The 24046-nt window shown below is 36.9% G+C and overlaps 2 protein-coding genes across 3 annotated transcripts; one reads left to right on the plus strand and one right to left on the minus strand.

Moving 5' to 3' along the window:
* Nucleotides 1-237: 237 nt before the first annotated feature.
* On the plus strand, nucleotides 238-5542 carry aqp3a (aquaporin 3a). Its single transcript, XM_017452196.3, has 6 exons — nucleotides 238-415; nucleotides 2767-2893; nucleotides 3086-3223; nucleotides 3307-3410; nucleotides 3997-4214; nucleotides 4295-5542. Exons 1-6 carry the CDS (start codon nucleotides 308-310, stop codon nucleotides 4470-4472), a joined length of 873 nt encoding a protein of 290 aa, XP_017307685.1. The 5' UTR covers nucleotides 238-307; the 3' UTR covers nucleotides 4473-5542.
* Nucleotides 5543-6391: 849 nt separating this feature from the next.
* On the minus strand, nucleotides 6392-22660 carry si:dkey-245n4.2 (uncharacterized). 2 transcript variants are annotated; one of them, XM_017452194.3, is made up of 6 exons: nucleotides 22465-22660; nucleotides 22030-22190; nucleotides 18255-18716; nucleotides 17798-17902; nucleotides 13734-13824; nucleotides 6392-13516 (listed from the first exon to the last, which is right to left on the minus strand). In XM_017452194.3, exons 2-6 carry the CDS (start codon nucleotides 22085-22087, stop codon nucleotides 13309-13311), a joined length of 924 nt encoding a protein of 307 aa, XP_017307683.1. In that variant the 5' UTR covers nucleotides 22088-22190; nucleotides 22465-22660; the 3' UTR covers nucleotides 6392-13308. The 2 variants fall into 2 exon arrangements, with proteins under 2 accessions (XP_017307683.1, XP_017307684.1); XM_017452195.3 differs by having other exon boundaries at nucleotides 22379-22660.
* Between the last annotated feature and the right edge of the window lie 1386 nt (nucleotides 22661-24046).

The following is a 24046-nucleotide window of genomic DNA, read 5'->3' on the forward strand; positions in this document are numbered from 1 at the left end:
TTTCTATACAAAATTACACTACACATAAAATTATCCAACACATGGTTTCAGCGTGTCAATATCAGAAAGACGATGAGTCAGTGGGGCTGATTTCATGTCCACATTGGAAAAAGAAAGCAGCCATTCTGGACAAGTGGATTAGTAGGACTAAGCAGGGGGTGTGTGTAGAGGTTGGCCTTGACACATAAAGGAGGGTTGGGCATAGGCTTACACAAGTATAATAGAAGGATGTTGGACCAACCTGAAATCATTCTACTGAGGGACGCAAAGTGCAGCATTCACTTGGAGTTGAGAACTCAAAAGGAAGATGGGTAGGCAAAAGATTCTGCTGGATAGGATTGCTCGCACCTTCCAAATTCGTAATAAGCTACTGCGCCAGGCTTTGGCTGAATGCTTGGGCACACTAATCCTGGTAGTAAGTGTCCTCCTCTTCTTTGCATTCTCCTTTATTAATTGAAAAAGCTAAAAAAAATTCATTAACTAATAAAGTTAATATTTGTATAATTTCTCTAGTTCTGACATCATTTGCCTTTAATAGCATTTGTGGAAAGACTTTAAAATATACCTCAGTGTATTTGCTCCATTGCTGCTATTTTCATTAGCCTGTGGTTACATATAGTATTGAAAGGCCAGTAAATAATGTTTACCTAATGAATGCTTTCATGAGCAGATACGTATACAGTGTACAAATAGCTGTAACTAGTTTTGACACTGTTTGCCTTCACTGGTTGATAGATTTGAAAACACTTTAATTTGTAAAATGTTATATATATATATGTTATATATATATATATACATATACATACATGTGTGTGTGTGTGTATGTAAATATATACAGAGAGAGAGAGAGAGAGAGAGAGAGAGAGAGAGAGAGAGAGAGAGAGTTTATTATAGAGTTTATTAGAGTGATGGCCTGTTAAATTCTCTTTATTTCTATTTTTTATTAATATATTGTTTGGCATTTGCACACCGTGGAAAGCAGTTCCTTATTAAACTACCTGTGTAAAGACACATACATTGAACCAATTGCATACATCCATGAGTAAAGGGAGTGCCCCCAACACAATAAGTTTTTTGACAGAGGTCAAGTCTTGTCCCAGAATAATAAACTTCATGGTTAACCATGTCTGCTTTTAAGTGGTGCTTTAGGTGACTTGGAACCACAGCATTCCAAAAACGCACTCTTTCTTGTTAGTATATTTGTAATATACAAAGACTTTTGGTTAACCCATTGAAACTATAAGACACGGAGGGGAGATTTAGGAATGGAGACACTGCTATAGGTTCCTACCTCTAGAAGGAGAGAGTTAAAACATGACTCTAAATCTGGTACATGCTGTGTCAGAGACAAAAATTCAAAGAATGAAATGTTCACAATAAAATAAATAAATAAATAAAAACAGAAAAAATAGAAAACAATGCACACTGTGATTCTGCTGGTCTTGACAGGGCCTGCAAAAAAATGTACAGGAGATGTAACACAACAAGGACAAAGCATATTGCTCAAGTGTCATGACACTCATGAAATCATGAAATCATGACACTCCACCCTTTACCATGGTCTCAGTTTCGTATAATATATCAGTGAAACTACTTGGAACTCTTCAAGATTACAAACAATTTATTTTTTTAAATAAGAAGCATAAAATGTATGAATAATATAACATTGAACATATATATTTAAATTGAAAATATGACATTTGCACACTACCAAACCACAGCTGACAGAGCAAATAATTTTACTAATTATGGTAAAATTAATCATTTGAATGTGTAATGTTCAACAAAATATTAACCCCATTACCAGGGTGACTGAAGTGATGCAGGTGTGCAATATCAGAGCGATTTCAAAATAACAGGAAACATCAACTGACTTAAATGGTTTCTTATAGTTCTTATATATATCACACACACACACACACACACACACACACACACACACACACACGCGCGCATACACGCACACAAACACAATGGACAGTTTAGGTATGAGGCAATCCTGCTAGCCACTAAGCCACTGTGCCCCCCTACACACACACATACACACACACACACACAGTATATGGGGATACAGTGACTTAGAGGCTAGCATAATTGCCTCATACCTCCGGGGCTGGTGGTTTGATTGCGTGGAGCTTGCATGGTCTCCCCATGCTTCGGGGTTTTCTCCCAGTACTTCAGTTTCCTCCCCCACTCTAAAGACATGTTGTAGGCTGATTGGCATCTCTATATTTTCTGGAGTGTGTGAGTGTGTGTGTGGTTGTGCCCTGACTACTATTTCTGTCAGAAAATAACTGAAAGGCCTTTTGACTACTAATGTTTAAGGACAAATGTGTCCAGCAGATGCCAAGATTGGAGTGAAATTAATGTGATCCAGACCACCTAAAGAATGGAACAATTTATGCAGACCATATGAACTATGGTTCCATACCTGGTGTTTATCAGAGAACTGGCTCTGCGCTGGCTAGATTTACAACCAACCTAATGTCCACACTACTCTTACAAACCAGACACTCTTCTGGCATACTACTTAAGGTAGTCTAGATTTGTCAAGAGCTACAGGATCAAACAAGTGATGCAGTTAGATTGAAATTCAATGACAAACTAAAAAGACTGACTCCCAAAGTTTCAACCATATCTGCCATCTTGACCTACACCCTTCTGATGATATCTTCATTCTATTTGAATAGTTCTAGTATAAAAAATACTCTTTGTATCAAGTTTATCTTGTTTTGGTGCTTAAACCATTCTATTTTCCCTCTGCAGATGTTTGGCTGTGGTTCAGTGGCTCAGTTAATGCTCAGTTCAGGAACTCATGGCATCTTCCTCGCTGTAAACTTAGCCTTTGGCTTTGCAGCCACACTTGGAATCTTGGTGTGCGGCCAAGTCTCAGGTACCACAAATTCTTATGATATTGGATGCTAATTTGCCCACTGTGTAGATATGAAGAAAATAATAATTTTAGAGACAGAGATGTTCTTAGGAATCAAAGCAAATAGTTTTTAAAAAATGCTCTTATTGCGTCTGAAGTGTTTTTATCATTCACTTTTCCTAAATATAAGACCTTTTGCCACCAACTCCACAGGAGGTCATCTGAACCCAGCTGTAACTTTCGCCCTCTGCCTTCTTGGAAGGGAGAAATGGAGAAAGTTTCCAGTGTACTTTCTCTTCCAGACACTTGGTGGATTTTTTGGGGCTGGTATCATCTTTGGCATGTATTATGGTAAGTATCACAAGATTGATGCAGTGTAATAGAATTCAAAAATACTGTTCATATTTTTAAAATCATTTTTCCCCATATTTAAGATGCTATCCAGACATACCATAAAAGAGAAAATGAACTACCAATGGGAATCTTCGCCACTTACCCCAATGAGCACGTTAGCACTGCCAATGGCTTTTTTGATCAGGTTAGTAATTACATGACCGCATTACAATATCAGTTACTGTTCTATAAACAGTATGCTTATGTGATGTCTAAGTTCATGGTTTCATGTAACTCCCAATTTCTCCAAATTCTTTTGAGTTCAGAGTTGGGGTCACTGGTATGTTTACAATTTGGCAGATGCATAAACCAAAAAGTTCAAAGTTGCATCTGCCAAGTTGTAAACATACCAGTGACCCCAACTCCATTTTTTTCCTGCTGGTCACATGGAAGTCATGCCTTCAGCTCTATAAAACAACTTCAGACCATTTCTGACTATAGTAATTTTAATGTATAATTTGGCATGCATTTACAGCTTCATCACAACAGCCAACACGTCAAATGATGGCTGGCGAATTAATAGATAATAAAAACAATTTCCACAAAAAAGTTTCACCCAATAACCAACAATGAGTATGACTATAATCCAAAATCTAGGTGTATGTAGCTATGTACTGTCCCTCTTTGTCTGTCAAGTCACTCAAACCAAGTGCGGCTAAAGCAAATGGATCTGACACTGTACCTTTATCTCACTGCCTCTTTATTGTTATTCTTTTCCACATAATTTATAGGTGATAGGCACAGCTGCACTGATTGTGTGTGTCCTGGCGATTGTAGACCCTTTCAACAACCCCATCCCACAAGGACTTGAGGCCTTCACTGTGGGTTTCACTGTACTAGTCATTGGGTTGTCTATGGGCTTCAATTGTGGCTATGCTGTAAATCCAGCCAGAGACCTGGGACCTCGTCTTTTCACTGCCATTGCAGGCTGGGGCAGCATAGTCTTCACGTAAGTTAACCTCAACACCAAACCATCTGACAACCTTGTGATGAATCTGTTGATGTGATGAAACTGTTTCTCTCCAACAGTCATAAGAACTACTGGTTCCTGGTGCCCATCTTTGCCCCATTCCTGGGTACCATCATCGGAGTGATTTTGTACCAATTGATGGTGGGCTGGCATACAGAAGGGGATACACGGGACAAGCAAAAGGCAGCAGAAGAATCGAATGTCAAGCTGAATGATATGGATTCTTCAGTTCCCTAAGCTAGATTGATCAACATGTCAACTAGCTCTACCACCATTTTACTCAAGATTCAATAGGTTATGAACAATGATACACTTTCAAGAGGTATTCTCACCTATCGTGTAGGGAATTTGCATATATAGTAATGAAGAACAAGACTGTATTTCTTCAAATTAATTACATTTCCCAAAAGTGCTACCATTTCTGTATGTCTTTTATACCCTGTGCTCTACACTCTGCACATCTTCAAGACTAAGTTCTCTTTCTTCATGACGAATTATATTAATTCTAGAAAGGAAATAAATAATGGAAACCAATTTCAAATTATGGAAGAGCACAACAAACATTGGATTTTCAATATGTTTTGTGCCATTTTTAAAAAATCAGAGATACTTTTGTACTTAAGTCAGTTATGGCTGTGTGTGCAATAGTACATGTATGCACACTTGCTTACATTTGGCTTACTTTTTTTATATAATTTTTTTTACAGTTGGCATTCTTTAAGGCAAGAAACCTATAGGTCAGTGATGAACTTTTTGAGGAGAAGTCTTAGCTATTCCATTAGAACTAAAATAGCTTATTAGTATATTAGTAATGTTAATATACATTTAATAAACATAGGTGAAGAATTCACCATAAGCAATGTTTTTAGTTTTTCTTTCTACAGTAAATGTGATTTCTTTGGGCACTACTGCTATATAGTTGGCAAAGCCATATACATTTAAATGCCTGTTTACTTGGTTTACTGTTAATAAGAGGGAAAAAAAAACAAAGTAAAAAAATTGTCCTGCCAGAGCACTGCATTTTTACTCTATTTAGATTTTTACCAGCATTTATACTGACTGTGGTCCATGGCTTTTCTTACTGCATTTTTCCCCATATTGAGCAGGCATTTAAATTTGCATGGCCTTGTACATTTAAATGTATTATCAGACTATTATAGATTTCTAGTTTTATTATGGGCACTATAATGCAAATTACTTTTAATATTGAAGCCAGAGAGGTTTGCTTCTGCATTCATGCACATTTTGTATATTGTATACTTAATGCCATTTTAAACATGTAAATAAAAACCTTAAACCTTTGTTAATTCTTTTGTTGATTTATTAGTTGTTACATAGCAATTTTGTCTGTTTTCTATCAGATGTAAACATGCAGTATTAAATAAATAAGCATGATTAGAATTATCATTCATGAATTATGTGTGCATTATTTCAGTGAGAGTATTGGAGCATTGGTATCGGAGTATTGGAGCATTGGTACATTGAGTTAAATAACATGCCTTAAGATTCATATAAAATTAATGTTGTAATTTCCACTATTAAGATCAGCAACGCTCTGAATTCACCCCCATCAGTATTGGCAAGCTTGTACACATGATGTTTTTGGGACTAATGAGGACAAAATTTAATCTTTGAGAAGTAATGCAAAGATCATGAATTGGATTCTACTTGCTACAGAGGTTATTTGACCCAATAATGAAAGACGTTTTTTGTTCACGCTTCAGAGACAATCTGTCTAATTTTTCACTACAACTTCTTACCTAGGTACTGTTTCATTATTACTTTAAAATGTTTCCTCATACTATGTAATTTGACTTGCATGGCTACCATTTTTTCCTTTTCCCATTGTACATGCAGTAGTGTGCACCCAGTTTCCACTGCATGCATCAGTGGTTCCAGGTAAATGTGAAGTTTTACAATGTCACAGGGTTATTGTTTCCATAATAAAGCCTGATGTTCATGCCTGTTATCTTTCATCTAAGATCTTCAGGGCAGCAATCTGTCCACATGCCTTCCATGGATTCCTGTGGACATCTGTTTATCATGAACTTTATCTTTTAAGGATTTTATATATATATATATATATATATATATATATATATATATATATATATATATATATATATATATATATATATATATATATAAAAGGCATATTATCTTTATTGAAGTGTGAAAATCCAGGTTTGAAGCATTTGTGTGTTTGGGAAAATATTAACTACATATGGTACTACAATAACAGAATATCAGAGGCTTTCCACCATGAACAGTGCTAATGCCCTAGCATGTAAACCTGTTTGGTGAAGAAACCAAGAATCTTGGCCTAGATGTCTCACTGATAGGAGATAGGTGTTGTTGAATCAACTTTGGCAGTTTAAAGTGATTAGTTTTAATGCTGGCAGTGAAATGGCTCATTTATTTCCAGGACTTGCCACATGCAATGTAATATTGTAAGTTCTCAGTAGAGCATCATCAGTGCATCAACAGCAGGCATGTGGCACAGCCAGACCTGATAGTGACCCATCATATTCATTATAACATGTGCCACAGAGTTTGGGTACAGGTGTGCTGTCTGTCAAAAAAAACAACCTTTACAGCTCTTAATAAAGTTCTTGCACTGTGGCATTCTATAGCACAAATGCACATTTGGTGTCTGTTCCTACTCAGGCTGCTGCTGTTGAAGGAGTGGCTGCCATGGCTAGATTAGTGTCTGTTAGTGGCAAACTACCCAGCCCCTTAGAGGGGAGCAACCCAGATCCATTTTCAGATATTACTGACATCAGAGCTCAACATTGCACTCCAACTGCAAGCCTCCGCTGAACATGAGCTCCTGTGGTCTCAGCTCCTAAATCGATTTCAGCTGCCAAGTTAATAATTCACCTAGAAATGAAGTCAGAGTTCTGTGCTTATCAGTTAATGTTAGGCATAGGCGTTGGCATCTACAGAGTTGTTCAAGTTGCAGGGCACAAGTCAGAGTAGACTCTGAATGAGGATCTATACATGCACGCCAAACGTGTGGTGTCAATGACATCAGAGCACAGTTAACACAGGGAATGTCTGACGTTCTGTGGGTTCCTAAAACATGCAAATAAATTGCTCTAAACTGTCCCTAGGTGTGAATGAGTGTGTAAATGCATTTATGCATGGTGCCCTGGAATACTCTGGCATCCCATGCAGGGTGTACTCTTGCCTCATGCCAAGTGTTTCTGAGATAAGCTCCGGATCCAACACAACCATGACAAGATAAAGCACATACTGAAGATGAATTAACACATTTAAGGTGTGGTCCCTTCATAAATGCTATGTATAGAATTTATACCACACCGAGTGTTTTTTTTTCCTCTTATAACTGCATTATACTGTGATATAATGAAAACTGGCATATAATGAAAAGTTTTATCAGGTTGTATAATTATCATACTGTGAATTTGGCATACATCTTTATCTTCAGTCAGTTACTTAATTGAGTGATTGTGGCCATTGTCACTACTGATTTTTGAGAGTTTAATTTGGTAGAAAAAGGAAAATGTATATTTAAGGATATAAAGTAGAAAAGTGGTTCTGTAGGATGAGCCTCACCTGGTGCAAGTGCCCTAAAACTGTCTTTCAGCTGAAAGCCCAAAATGCTCACACCGAAGCTATCATATTTGAGTCTTGTTGACATAATGTTTGTGTTGTGTTGCCTTGGGAAATTGAAGACATAAGAACCAAATGTCAAGATTTATGATGCTTGCTTACTTTGCACCATAAAAGGCATTTTAGTGGACTATCCTCCAGTAGTAAACTCTCATGCCAAGACTGTAGCCGTGGACACCTAGAGGGTGTTGGTCAGCCATATGCTGCCCATATGTGAAAAACACAGACCTGGAAATCTGTAGTGAGATAAAGTCCTGAAACATGTTTCCAAAGTCATGAATGCCAGGCTGTAAAACTCCTTTCATCATTTTACCTCCAGATGGAGAGTTTAGAGTACAGAATACCACTGGGTTTTTTTTCCACTACCATCCAAAGAAGTTGGCCTCCTGTATAAATATGGCTCATCAAAACCATGTGGTACAAAATGTATATTAACTTCTGTCACCTTTTGTGGTCTTCCTTTTTTTAATGAGTCACTTGCAAAGGTTCTATAAAACACTGACTACTCATGTAAGAAAAAAAAAAGTCATAATCTACTGTAACAGTAGACGCAGGTTTGGCTGGAGAAAAGTAATTTTCTTATCAGATAGCTGGTCTCTTGGACACACGTTTGAAGAAAAGAATAAAAAGTAGGGAAAAGACTAGTTATGCAATAGAAGAATTACAAAGGAAAAGCTAGATTTCATCTAACACAAAAATAATGTTGTTTTGCTAAATAAAGGAAGAACCTTCTTTTCTGCAGAAATTATTAGTCCATGTATAAATCTGATATGAGCAAAACAAATATTGTGCTTATATGATATAGATATTTTTATTATTATTATTATTATTATTATTATTATTATTATTATTGTTGTTGTTGTAATCTAATCTGTCAATTTTTCATGAATACTGTGGTCTTGACGAACAAACTGTAGGATTACTAGCATTAAATCCAAATTATTCCTATAACATATTTTCATTTTACCCTTCCTCAGTACAAGTGCTGCTTCGACAATGAATCGCTGCTTTGTATGTCTTTTTTTTTTCCTTAGCTCTTCTCTATAAGCCACTTCCGCTTTGAGAATTTGAAAACCAACATGCCATCCATTAGTGTCCCTTTTCTCTGGAATCTTCAAAGCACATTGCTTGAAACAAACAATTTCCTAAACCTATTTTAGGATTTAAGCTCTGATTATATCTTCACCTCTGTACTATATTTATGTTAAAGAGGAGACATAATTGAAAGGAAGCATTATCAGATGTTCCGGCCCAAAGTAACTAACAAACCCAACCAACTGTGATGTGCTTTGCAGATCAGCATCAGACACCCTCAGTTTTGACAAAATGCACTGCCAGTGTCTAAAGACCCCATATGATATCTATACCACTAGTCTCCAGGGTAAAAAAGAAAATCAAGTACGTCATGGCAGCAGATATGTATACAGAACTAGGACAGTCTCTACCCTAAAAGGCTTGGATCCAAACAGCCCAATTATTTGGGTGGAGACGATCTGTTATGTTCTCTTATCAGGACATTTTGCCCTGTGGGAGAGCAGATCCTCACTTAGGTTGCCGCATCTCCACTGCCAATCCACCAATCTACCATTAATGCCAAGAAAGCTTCCAATATAGATGGAAGATTTGCAGACAGTAACTATTATTGTTTAGTTTTAGGTTATTAGCCAGCAAATGATGTTTACACTGACAGTGTAAGTCACTGTGATTGCCAGTTTCTTTGCGCTGTAATACTATAAAAATTTGAAAACCAAGAGTAAAGTAAACTTTGTAATTTTGTTTCATTTTGTCAAATCCCTGTCCCATTTTGTATAATCCCTATAGCTTGTGAAGCTGTTTGTGTCTTTTTTTAAATTTAATAGAGCAGTACTGCAAAAAAATAAATAGTAGCAAAACAGGTTTGTAAAGGAAACTCTTCTCGCACGAACGTTTGCAACTGATCTCACTCAGAAATCTGGGTCTTTGTTCAGACTTGCAAACATCAAGACATTCCCTGACTGCAAGCTACAGGTGTGTCTTTACATGCCTCTTTCCTACTTCAATCCTGTTATGTTCTATATGAATTTAACACATGGAGCTGGGATTCCACTCTGGAATGGAAGAGACTGGTCTTAACACGCCACTGTCTAATTCCAGAAAGCTCTTGGAAACAGTAAACAAACAGACCACAAACATCTGCAGAGCTTTCATTCTGTCATTTCATTAGTCCAACTTTATTCATAGCAAAGCTCTCAAACATACAGATACATATATCAAGATCAAATCAGGGTTAAAAATTACAAACAAATCACAAGTAAACTATCATTTATGTACAGTGGTGCTTGAAAGTTTCTGAATTGTTTATATATCTGCATAAATGACCTAAAACATCATCAGATTTTCACAAAGTCCTAAAACTAGACAAAGAGAATACAATTAAACAAAAAATATTATACTTGGTCATTTATTCATTGAGGAAAATGATGAAATATTACATATCTATGAGTGTCAAAAGTATGTGAACCTCTAGGATTAGCAGTTTAATTTGAAGGTGAAATTTGAGTCAGGTGTTTTCAATCAGTGTGATGACAATCAGGTGTGAGTGAGCATGCTGTTTTATTTAAGGAACAGGGATCTGAAGTCTGAAGTGTATCATGACATGAACAAAGGAGATTTCTGAGGACCTCAGAAAAAGAGCTGTTGAGGCTCATCAGACTGGAAAAGTTACAAAAACATTTTTAAAGAGTTTAGACTCCACCAATCCACAGTCAGATAGATTGTGTACAAATGGAGGAAAGTGTTATCCTCACCAGGAGTGATCAACCACAAAGATCACTCCAAGAGCAAGACATATAATAGTCCACAAGGTCACAAAGGAACCCAGAGTAACTTCCAAGCAACTAAATGGAATGGGCTAAAATTCCTCCAAGCCGATGTGCAGGACTGATCAACAGTTATCGGAAACATTTAGTTGCAGTTACAAGGGGGTCACACCAGATACTGAATGCAAAAGTTCACATCCTTTTGCCACTCACAGATATGTCATATCGTATCATTTTCCTCAATAAATAAATGAACAAGTATAATGAACTAGTATAATATTTTTGTCTCATTTGATTAACTGGGTTCTATTTATCTACTTTTAGGGCTTGTGTGAAAATCTGACGATGTTTTAGGTCATATTTATACAGAAATATAGACAATTCTAAAGGGTTAACAAACTTTCAAGCACCACTGTAGTTTTTTTATCTTATCTTTTATCTCAATCGTACTCATAATCTCTAGAGGATCAAAACTGTCTGTTAGCTGTCTATCCTATAAGTTTCATGGCAATTATATATTAAAGCCACTTGAAAAATGAATCACGTTTTCTGAAAGCCCAGCTGCTTCCAACCACAGTTCAATATAATAATGATTAAGCAACTGTGCTGTAATGAAGGAACTAGATAAACAGACAGAGTTACGTGAAATTAGATAGAATTAGATAAATACCTTTACTATAAATACATGCCTATAAATAAAACCAGGCCAGGTGAGGTGATGGTCTGTTCTCATTGAAAATAAGCATCTTTTCAGAAGCACTGGATTATGTGTGGATTGCTCACAGAGTGAGGAAGGTGGAGTGCATAAATAATCAGGCAAAATCTTATCCTGCACTCTGAAAACATTCATTATTTTGTTTTCAAGGAAAGTAGTTAAGATTAAAACATAGCAGCACTTATGCCCTTTTTCCTATAACGCTAAAACTCAATATTAGTACTAGTTTTGATCAAATGATTCAACCGCTTAATGTCTTTCTAAGAATTTTACAGAGCAAGTAAAAATACATATTGATGAAAATCCAAATTAAAATTAGCTATAACTTTTCAAATTGGCCTCCAAAGACAAGGCTGTAATCATGTATTTCGATGGAAAGGTCTGTATGTATGTACGAAGATTGGTATAAGAGAGGAGGAAAAAGGCATAAAAAGGCTACAATAACATATTACGGATTGAATGTATTTTTTTAAGATAAAAAAAGGATGCTTGAACAGCAGTCAAGCAAGAACATGTCTAATATAGTGAGATTGTTGGAGATAATACACGCTAATAAAAATATAGCTGACATGGAGGCCTATCATTAATATTTATTACATTCTAAAACATGGGTGCACGGTGGCTTAGTGGTTAGCACGTTCACCTCACACCTCCAGGGTTGGGGGTTCAAATTCCAGCCACAGCCCTGTGTGTGTGAAGCTTGCACGTTCTCCCCGTGCTGCAGGGGCTTCCTCTGGGTACTCCAGTTTCCTCCCCCATGCATGGACATGCATGGTATGCTGATTGGCATGTCCAAAATGTCAGTAGTGTACGAATGGATGTGTGAATGTGTATGTGATTGTGCCCTGCGATGGACTGGGACCCTACCCAGGGTGTACCCCACCTTGTGCCCCATGCTCTCTGGGATATGCTCCAGGTTCCCCGCAACCCTGAAGGATAAGCGGTACAGAAAATGCATGGATGGATGGATACATTCTAAAATATATGAGATATTGGTTATTGCTTTGATTTGCTGGTAAATAAATTATAGGCTTCTCACACTAACAAAAGGGCTACATGCTAATGCCTGAACAGAGTGGCTACACCACCCAGGTTTAATTTATAATTGAGACAGATGAGCTTGCTTCTAATATGGCAGGTTGGGACTAGCGCAGGTATGAGCACCTGCAGGAATGTAACTCATTGCATTAACCCTAAATTGTCACTGTTGATTAGTAAATTATGCTTCAGGTTGTGCTCAGACTTGTGTACATGGACACACATTCTTGTGTACTTGAGTACATGGACACATTCATGTACACAAGTACACAAGCACCCTCATGGACACACTGCACATGACATACGTTGTTGTTGTTTTTTTTAAAGTAACTGTTAACAATCTGTTTCCATTTTCTGGCACAGTCAAAGCATGTAGCATCACAAAATCTTACACTTTGTTCCTAGACATGAAGTCTTTCATGGAAACACTGTCTCGTGACAGTTTTGTTGATTTCCCTGAAATGCTGCCTAATTATACTGTAGCTCAACCTGTTCTCTTGTGATCTGCAAATCCGCACACTTTTTCTCACACACACAAACACACACAGGTCACACGGGTTCATACGCACCTCCACCCAAACATCAACTGATACTGATTCTACCATCTTGGGAAGGAGGATGAGGGGCAACACTTTTTCTAAGTGACGAGGCCAGTCGTTATGATTGTTTACAATTTCTGTGCCATAATTCGTGCATTCTGCAGTCAAATAAAACTATGCATGAAAGAATAAATAGTGCAGTGGCTACATAAAAAAGAGAAAAACACTACATGCTTAAGTGTAGCACAATGCATTAGTGTCAAAAGCGGCAGATGAGGTTTCATATAACAGAAGTAGGAGTACTGTATGGCAGCATTTGTGTTGCAGTAAGGCACCAATCTGGCTCTTTAGGAGGTTTGGTAGGTGTCGAATAGTGGCGTAACAGTGCCATCCTTCCATTCAACCAGGATCTCCCCGCGCTGAATGGACGGAGACCGGGGAGGTTTCATGGGATGTTTGGTCAGAGGAGATCTTTCGCTGGAAACTGGGGAGCCAGGTAGACTGGTTTCGCCAATAGATGTGTATGACTTAAGAACCACAACAGTCTTCTTTCGCCTGGCAAACAAGTCAATGAAATTAAAAGGAAGGGCTAGAATAACAGGAATGCCCTGTACCGTTTTAAACCTGACATTCCTGTCATTGTAAATAAGGTATTGCATAACGGCTACTCATGCTAAACAACAAACTCGTGCTGCTGAAAAAACTCAAAATAATTGTCAACACATCAGTCACACATTACGTGAAATAAGAATGACGAAGGAAGTAACCTCACCTATTTTGATAGATGTTCAGGAAAAGGATGACCGTCCCAATAATGAGGGCAAGAGAGCTCAGTACCAGCATGGTCACCTTCCATTCCATTCCTTTTAAAGACACATAATCATAGTTGTTTATCTATAATTTGGCATTTGTACAGTGCTGTGAAAAAGTATTCCTGATTTCTCCTGTTTTTGTGTACATCTCATACATTTACGTTTTACATTTATTAATTTAGCAGACGCTTTTATCCAAATTGACTTACAAACGAGGAAACAGAAGCAACGCAATATATCAAGCGGAGAACAATACGGAGCAAAAAACAAAGCAGAGAACAAAGCAGAGAGAAAAAAGTACCTACCATGCAAAGTGTACAAAGAGAAGCAAAGTGTACAGACAAGAGGGATAAGAGCCAATACAAGTGCAGAATGGTTTTTTTTAAAAAAAATATATATATATATAAGGGGGGAAGGGCAAGTTAGGGGTTAGTTAAGTGCTCACGGAAGAGGTGGGTCTTTAGCCGTTTTTTGAAGATAGTGTCAGATTGTGCGGTCCGGATTGAACTTGGAAGTTCATTCCACCTCTAAGGACAGTCAGTCCGAAGGTTCCGGAAAGGGACCTTGAGCCACACTGAGTAGGCACTACCAGGCGTCGGTTGTTAACTGATCATAAGGGTGCATGAGGGAACATAAACCTCAAGGAGAGTGTTGAGGTAGGGGGCTGCTGATCTTGTACGTGAACATCAAGGCCTTTAATTTGATGCGGGCAGCTACAGGAAGCCAGTGGAGGGAGATGAAGAGGGTGTGACAAACTAAATAGTTTTAGATCATCAAACGAAATACAACAAAAAACAACGGAAACCTGAGTAAACAAATAATAGTTTTTATTTTTTAATTGATGCAAAAAAAAAAATACAATTATCCAACACCTATCACCCTTGTAAAAAACTAATTGCCCTCTTCAACTTAAAATCTGGTTGTGCCACAAGCAGCAATAAGTGCAACCAAATGCTTCCAATAACTGGAGATCAGTCCTTCATTTACTTCTAGGACTATTATTAACTCCAATGCTTTGGATCATTGTCTTGCTGCATAATACAGTTGCACCAGTGGTTCTTTTGAGTCCTAGAGCCTTTGAAATAGCTTTGTAACCCTTCCCAGACTGATGTACTTCAATCACCATCTTCCTCATCATTTCTGGAATTTTTTTCAACTTTGGCATAGTGTGTTACGGAGTAAGACCTTTTAACCAACTTCATACTGTTGAAAAAGTTCTATTTAAATGTTGATTTGATTGAACAGGGTTTGCAGTAATCAGGCCTGGTTGTGTCTAGTCCTGCTGAACTCCATTATGAATGCAGTTTCATAGATTTGGGGAATTAGTAACTACTGGAACAAATACATTTTCACAAAGGCCCAGTTGGTTTTGGATAACTTTTTTTGCTTCAATAAATAACATTATCATTTAAAAAGTGTATTTTGTGTTTACTCAGGTCGCCTTTGTTTTATCTTAGATTTTGTTCAAATTTCTGAAACAACTGAGTACACAAAGGCAGAAGAAATCAGAAAACTCAAATACTTTTTCACAGCATTGTAGGCGACATGTTTTTGTGGAGGGGTAAACTGGGATTTATGAGGTGTGTGTGGGTTGGGCTCACTTGGTTCATGGATGCCAATGGGAGTGTTTTTAAGTATATGTTATTATAAGGATCATTAAAATGTGATTAAAACAAGATTCAAGATATCTCTTAATCTAAAACCTAACTATAATTAGGTCACAAAGACATAGTTGTAGGGGGATCCTGAAATATTTTATGGCAGGTAGAAATGCTTATTCGTGGGAGGTTACCATAACATACACATACATTACATCCATCAGATAACATTGTTCTGCACAGTAATTCTGCTCAAAGTAATGATATTCATAAACGGTCAAACAAAACACTTGTTCACATTTAATGGCTACAAGCCACTATGGTGAGAACCCATTGGGGAAGCAGTGGCTCAGTTTTGATGTGTAGCTCAGACGGTCGTGAGTTGAAATCGCAGCATCACCAAAGCTGCCAAACTTTTTAAGCTCAATTTTAAGTCGCTTTGGATAAAAACATCAGCCAAATGAGAAATGCAATGAAACAGGTTTAACCCACTGCAAGTATTTTTCCTGGTAGATCTGGTTTTATAAGGCTAGATGTAATTTCCGTCATATAAATAGCATGTTGGGGTGTGTGTTTTTTTTTGGTTTTTTTAAAATAATTTTCATTGGAACAGTCATACAGGTATTTCCAACATTCACTGGAAAGTTTATTAATAAAATAATAATGGTTGATGGTAATCCATGGTTCTACTGCTGTCTGGCATCTACCCAAAATACACAAATGTGTCACACTTATCATTCTATCAACTGTGAATTTATTTAATATGATTTTTTATATCATACTATCAACTGTGATTTTAAGGGGGACATTTCCTCAGTCCCCCTTAAGTAATTCCTGGCTAGTCCAGGTCCTATATGTTTTAAAGGTCCATTGTTTGTGAGTTCAATATCAAAATGATATCAAATGTTCAAATGTATATCCACAGCATTTAACCACTGACTTCACTAAAGTATTTTATTTCAATTTTAAAAATGAAAGCAGTCGAAAAAGTGTTTAAAGCTGTGTTCAACTGTATTACATTCTTCTTAGAATCTTATTATTATTATTTTTATTTTTATTATTATTGTTATTATTTATTATTGTTATTATTATTATTATTATTATTATTATTAATCATGTAACAAAATAACCCAAATTATCCAGATAATGAATTAGTTGACTGAATCCTCCTGACAGCTTCTTTTATGTTCTTAGCTTTTGTCCTCTGCTGCCCCCATGTGAGCATCAATAGGAATGTTGTCACAAATCATTTTTGTTCTCCCCGTTTCTAAACTCAGGCACTGGCAGCCACAAAACACAGGAACATATAGAGGAGTTTACTGAAGCTTTGTGTATACAGCCATAATGACAAGATAAAGTGTGATAAATATGGATTCCCAAAGAGAAATGACCACCCCCCCCCCCCCCCCCCCCCCCACCTGCCTCCTGCCAAACTCCTCTGAAAGTCCAGCACCACCACCCCACCCGCCATGCTGCAATACAGACACAGAAACACTGGAAAACATTACAACACTGTCAGTGTAGTGTGTAAATTCTACCTCTGACAGTTCCTCAAGTTCTCAACTGAGGACCTTGCAGTTATTCCTGCTCACAGGAATGGTCATGACATTTTGTAATGAATTTAAGTGGCCCTATTTCCCAAAATACGAACAAGCTAGTAGTCTGATTTAAACCACTACAACCCTGACTAGGAAGTTACCAAGGATGCTGTAAATGCATGTCCAGCAATCTTCTCACTCACGTCCACATGAAAGTAAAAAACTACCACTTGCACAACATTTGTGTTGTATCTTGTGAGACCCCTGTCCCAATACATACCTCTAGTCTCAACCAGATGCCCTGTGAATCTTCATAGCAAGCTTTCAGGAAAAAATTAAAATACCTGCATCTCTGGTAGCTGAGAGTGTGAGATACAGCCTGAAAGTGTGACAGTTAGCAACCCTGATACTAGCTGTGGTAAAAAAATATCTGCAAGCTAGCTAGCCTGACTGGACTGCAACTCTAGTCTTCAAATAATGATATTAGCTAAACAATGAACGCTTTTGAATATCATATCCTTTTTCTTGTTCCTTCTTTTTAATAGTCTTTTGACTCCTAAACTTTGTTTTTCATGCTAGCATTAAAGGCCTATCTGTCAACAGCCCTCAATGTGATTAGCGATGTTCAAAGTCAGTTACTTCTTACTGCTCTTTCAACTTCAACTCAGAACTTCTTCTTTTTTTTTTCTGATGGTTTCATCTCTACAGTGACACTGACAATGTTATTTGTGTTTGTATTATAAAATCCCACATCATAAATAGTAAAATATGACACAGGTAATCTGATTTTGCCAAACTTCACCGCTAAAACTCGCCAGCCATAAAACATTACTGAATTACAGAGGTAAAAGTATATTTGTCTGTAAATGTTTTGTACAGTATACTCACCATGCTCTATGGTGAGAGGGTTCCCAAATGCACCAGATTCCCCATCATCAGTGCTGCTGTTTGACTGAGTGGGTTTCGGTGCATCAAGGTCCACATTTACTTGAGCTAAACGAGATGACACAAGACAGCATTGCAAATAACACCAGTACAATGACTAAAATGACTGTTAAAAACAATCAAGATCACAAATATATTTTAGGCTATTAAATCAGGAATAATTGATGAGGCATCATTAAAATGGGCGTTAAAATAATTACAGCAAAACCACCAATTTATCAACCAATGTATTGAATAGAAAGCAAAATCATAACCTACTGATGATCTCTAATATGTTAAAAATTGAGCTTTTTGTTTAATAAAATGGATGAAATACTATGCTTCAGATAGGTGTAATGATGGCAAAGTCTAAAACTTCCACGTAAATGAGGACAATGGCACACTGACAAGACATGCTTACGCTGCCACAGGTGAATTTTAGCAATAATTTTTGGTTCTATCTTCTCAGGCTCATTCGGTGGCTCCTCACATGGCATTCGCTTATTCAGTGTTTTCCACTTGGCATTCTTCCCTCGCTCGGTGGAAAGAAAAATATCGGACGAGTCATAGCGCACACTCAAATGGAAGCCCTTGCCGTACAATGTGAGGTGGCCTTTTTTTGAGCAACTCCAAGCCTGAGTCTCATCATCTTCAGCTCTGCATGCTAAGGGGCCCACAGTTCCCTGATCTTGGATTTTGAGAGCTGTCAAGCATTTTCCTGTGTGTGGGTTCATCAAGAAGCGTGTCTCAGGGTTCCACTGCCATTCCTGAAAGAGTGAGCCTGGTTTACACTCCTCCAAAGTCACCTTTTCATTGGCTTCTCCATCCTGCACCTGCACACACTTTCCCAACAGCTCGTTCCTCAGGTTCAGAGCTGCTAAGTCTAAAGGGGGAAGACAGAATAAGGCTTGGAAGGAAGCAGCTTTAAAAGAAAAACTGAAATTCTACCACTTGATGCAAAATATTTCATATAGGAAAAAATATATAAGAAAACTAAACATGTTGTACATAACTCCTTATATTCCATCATTAATTTGTTAAAAAATTGATAATTCATTGTATAATTGCATGAATGAGCAGGTATAGATGTATTTCTCTTTAACTGGCCAGTAAGTGTATTTTTTTTGTCATATTGATCACATTTATTCATTCATAGCACAACTTCTTTACTGTAACAGTAAAAACGAAATCTTGTATATCTTATAGATTATCTTTGGTGAGAGCATGCATGTCCTCAGTCTCCCATCTCTCAGCTTCACTGACCTACTTAATTTCTTCAACATTTTTACATATAACAAGCCCCAGAGCACGTTTCTAAAGGGCCATTCCACCGAACGGATGCCATTTGCTTGTTCTATTTCTTCCAAATTCAACTTCATTTTTTATCTTTTTTTCAACACTGAAGCTAATAACACATATTTAACTATTCAAAATGTGTACTGGTCAATCTCAAGTAACTTTATTTCATTTCAAGGTTTCTAAGTGGAAGATGGTTGCATTTTTATCAGTCCTGTTAACAAAATTAATGTCATTTAAAAAGCATATTTAAAAGCATGTAAACGAATTCCTTTGTTTTCCCCTCAAGAAAGGATTTATTTTAAAGAAGTGATTGGTTACATGTTCAAATAATTGATATTTGTGACTAAAAAAACACTGTATATGCACAGAAGTTGTATTTTATTTTTATGCTAAACCATTTTTTTCCTTTCAATGGAGATCCAAACTATTTAGAAATTTAGTAACAGGAATAAACATTGGGTAACGTGGAATGTGTCCGTATGTACATGTAGATGCGTGGGAGTGTGCATGTGTGTGAGTGTGCATACATGTATTTTTGTGTGTGCGTGAGTGTGCATGGCTGTGCGTGCATGTGTGCGGGTATGTGCATGTGTGTGAGAGATTTCTGTATTGAAAGAATGTGCTATGTGCTTATAGTTCTTCACAGCAAAGGAGGTGGAAAAAAGAGAAAGAAGGAGAGAGGGGAAGGGAGAGATAGAGATGGAGGGAGAGAGTGATGGAGGGAGTGACAGAGAGAGGGGAGATAGAGAGAGCGGTGGGTGTGTTTCGCTTCTTCCCCTGCAGCATGCCATGAGTGGGTGTTTCTGGCTCCTGCATAGTACGGGTTCTCTCCATCATCTTCTACAAAAGGTACGAAAGACAAAGGCGACAACAAGTTGACAATATTATGCAAGTACTCAGATCTCTGCATTGGCTACCAGTACCTAAGATCAGTTTGAAAATATTTTTGCTTGTCTACAAAACACTAAATGATCCAGCTGCAAACTAAAGTACATATAATAGTGTTGTAGTTAGAATTACATTAAATTTATAAAAAAAACAAACTTGCCAGACCTTTTCTAAGAAGCCGTCTCTTTATACAAGTAACAGGACTGAAAGTAACAAGACTGAGTTTTTAGCATAGAATTAGCAAATACATCAAATAATGCCACATGGTTTACATGCTAATAGCATGAGCACACTGAGCACATTCTAGTGATTTACCAAAAATTAGGATTTTAAAAATAAACAAATATCATCTAAGAAATAATTTAGGTAACAAGACTGTACGCTGAGATTAACCTTCTCAGTCACAGTGACAATATCATCAAATATAAATAAAAGAAAATGAGAGAACTTACTGTTGGTCTTCCCATGACCTTCAGAAGATCCAGATGATACAACTTCCTGTTGAATATGTGACTTGTGAAATGTTCCATATTTTTCAGAGGGGGAATTGTGTTAGGGTAACAGGACTGAGGGGGACATGACTAAAATGTATATTTTAACCAAAATATTATGGATTTTTGTGAAAAAAAATTATTTAACACTTAGATGAGATATGGAGTTACACAATGCAAAAAAAGAAGGATTTTATTCATTATATTTAATGGTAAAGTGTAGAGTTATATAGTGGGGACAGGTAACAAATGCTATTTTTAAAGTGCTTCTAGGTCATTTTTATTAATGTTTTAAATTATATATTTTAAATTTACAATTAGATTAATGTGTATGACACTTTTTCAGTTCATTTTCATGAATATTTATACATATAATGTTCTGGGGATGGAAATGGCACATATTCGGTGGAATGACTCTAAAGCATTTATAGCATTTATATCATATGTAGCTGATGCGCACCCATTTTAACTAGAATGTCAGTCCATAAGGTCTCTGTCAGATATGTGTAGCCAGTTCTGGTATGTGTTTTTTGGATGATGGTACAAAAACCCATGCAGACGTGGGAAGAACATGCAGACAGTAACCGAAGCTCAGGATCAAATTCAATATAAATGATATATGAAACTATTTGTCACATTCTTACAGTAAGTTGTTGTATTATCTACTGTGGAAATTTAAAAAACAATCATGTTTATACAGGTTTTTAGCAAAAGCAATAAAGTCATTGTCAATGATTCTAAATGAAACAGCAGAATGTCCAATTAATTACGAGGACCAAGTATCAGCAGTGCTTTGCTTGAGAATTGACATGAGAGGACAAATGGCACATTTTGTTCGAATAGTGCTATGCTAAAGTACAGTCTCTGTTTGTATACTGGATTAAACTGCCCCGGGCAGGTCAGATTTTTCAGATTAAGTTACAATGGTGATGTATGCTGGAGGTGGCATGGTGATTATGGTTCTAGCCAAATAATCAGAAAACTGTGTTAAAATCCTAGCACAACTGGTTTGCCACTGTTGGGCCCATGAGAAGGTCCTTAACCCTCACTGCTCTATAGCTACTACAATGTATAGTGGCTCAGTCTACCAGATTCAGATATGCAAAGGAAGGAATATCACTGTACTTCACACACATGCTGTACAGCTGTACAATATTTGCTCCCAGTGGTGCTCTTGAGCCTGTTCATGCAATCAGAACCTTCATGGAATCTTCCTAAATCTACCCACCTTGACCTCCAGAATTGGTGAATCATCAATCAGTTCAATGCAGAATAAAATAACTGATTACAGCACAGGTTCCCAGTCCTGGTCATGGAGTACCATGTCCTGCACATTTTAGTGTTTTCCCTGCACTAACACAACCACTTCAACCCCAAAAGCGCTGTGAAATTATGTTCAGGTTCTCCAGAACCAGGGTTGGGAACCTGTGGATTACAACATGCATTCAACAAGTTCAGCTAATCTCTTATACAGTTAGTTGTTGTTGTTGTTGTTGTTGTTGTTGTTGTTGTTTATACCTTGAAGGAAAATTGTGGTGAGCGTGAAGGCGCAGATACTGATCCAGTGTCCGTCCATAACAGCGCTGATAACAAGTCCAAATCCAAAGCACAGAACTTTCCGATGTGTTGCTGTGGTTCAACAACACGTTCAGTGTCTCATTTGCGCGCAGAGGAATTCACTAAAAATAAAGAAGAAGAAGAAAAAAAGAAAAAGACGCTCTGGTTTAAAAGGACTAAGCAACATTTTCTAGAGGAGGAGAAAGAGGAGAAAGGAGAAAGATAAGCGATTTATGGCTGGTGACAGCAAAAGCGCAGGACTCAGTAGAGAATACTAATTAACAAGACATAATAGGAGGCGATAAACTACCTTTAGTGTGTGGGAAAAGAGCGCATTCAATCAAAAAAAACAAAACAAAAACCCCAAGTGGGCTAGACCTGTTCACCAAAACAGACCTTTTAAGTAAAGGAAGCATGAGTCATTCAAACAGGCAAAAACGCATGTGGACTCCCTGTTCAGATATCTCAACCGAGCAAAGCGTAATCCATGCATGTTGCTGTGGTAATTAAAAAAGTCTTCAACTGTAAAGTGAAAAAACAAAATATATAACGGTGTTTCTGGCGCAGTGTTTGGAATAGAGACCACAGCGCCCCTACAGTCCATAACAACAACTACAACTCCTACAAGAACTACTGTACAGTATCAGCTACAACAACAGCGTTGAGTAACCGCATCACTTTCGGAAAGTTTTTTTTTTTTTTTTGCATTATATTATTTTCCCTTTGCCAGATTTAGTGTTTCATATATATATATATATATATATATATATATATATATATATATATATATATATATATATATATATAATTTATTTTTTTCTTTTACCCACTGATTTCCCTGATTTCCAGAGGGTATATGCATGTATAAATAATAGGAAAGTAACGATTTGATTCGATTAAAATATAAAACTAAATAAATAAAAAAACTGGCATTTACCACATCTTAAAAATGAATAATTTATAAATTCTCCCCACAAATTAATTGAATAAACCAGGAACGTCGCTAGGCCTATTTGGTGGGGTTTAGTGTCCTACAAAATATTAATTGCTCCCCTAAGCAAATCAGTATATCACCAAATATATTTTCTTTTTTATTTCTTTTTTTTTCCATCAACGGTTTGACTATATCGCATCTTCAACCTGTACTCTTTAATCGAGCCGTTCTGTTGTTCAGCGAATCAACATACGACACGGTTTACTGTTTAAACATTTTATATTGGTTTTATTAATTATGCTGACCTTATCACGGTTACAGTTATCACTTCTCACTCACACACTTGCTGTAGACTCACACACAGGTATGGAGTTAGAATTGTTTCATAATTCAAAATGCATTTGTGTATTTGTTTAATTTTTGTAAATCTCACTACATTTATTTGTGGATCTATTTATCTATTTATTTAGAATTACGAAACCCCATAAATGTGCAGTAGTGTTGTTTTGATTGCCGACTCTCTCACTCACTCACTCACTCACTGACTCACTCTAAATAAAATCCAAAAAGTATTTTGACATAGTACAACCATTTTTGCCTTTTGTTGGTGTTGGATGTATGGGGACAAAGTGGACTTTAATTTCTTTATTTTGATATAATTGATTCTGATATAATTGAAATAAATAAATCATATTAGATCAGTCTCTAACACAAATTATTGACCAAAAAATAACCTAATTTCTATAGATTTTACTCTAAAATATACATGACTAGGAAGATGTTTTGGTGGCTTTAAAAAATTTTGGGGTGTGTATGCCCAGACTCCCCTAAAAGAGTCTTAGCCATCCCTGGAATAAACAAAGCCTGTGGGAAATGATCGATTGAAACATAATGCACTTCGAGGTGTTATTTTAACTATAAATATTGCTCCAAAGATTCATAGAATTCATAGAATGCTAATATTGCACATTTCCACGATGTACCTCATCACATTTTTGCATTGCAAAGCATCATGCCATACAGATGCTCTGGACCTTCAGATGC

This window comes from Ictalurus punctatus, chromosome 22 (assembly GCF_001660625.3).
Source record: "Ictalurus punctatus breed USDA103 chromosome 22, Coco_2.0, whole genome shotgun sequence".
Classification (NCBI taxonomy): Eukaryota; Metazoa; Chordata; class Actinopteri; order Siluriformes; family Ictaluridae; genus Ictalurus; species Ictalurus punctatus.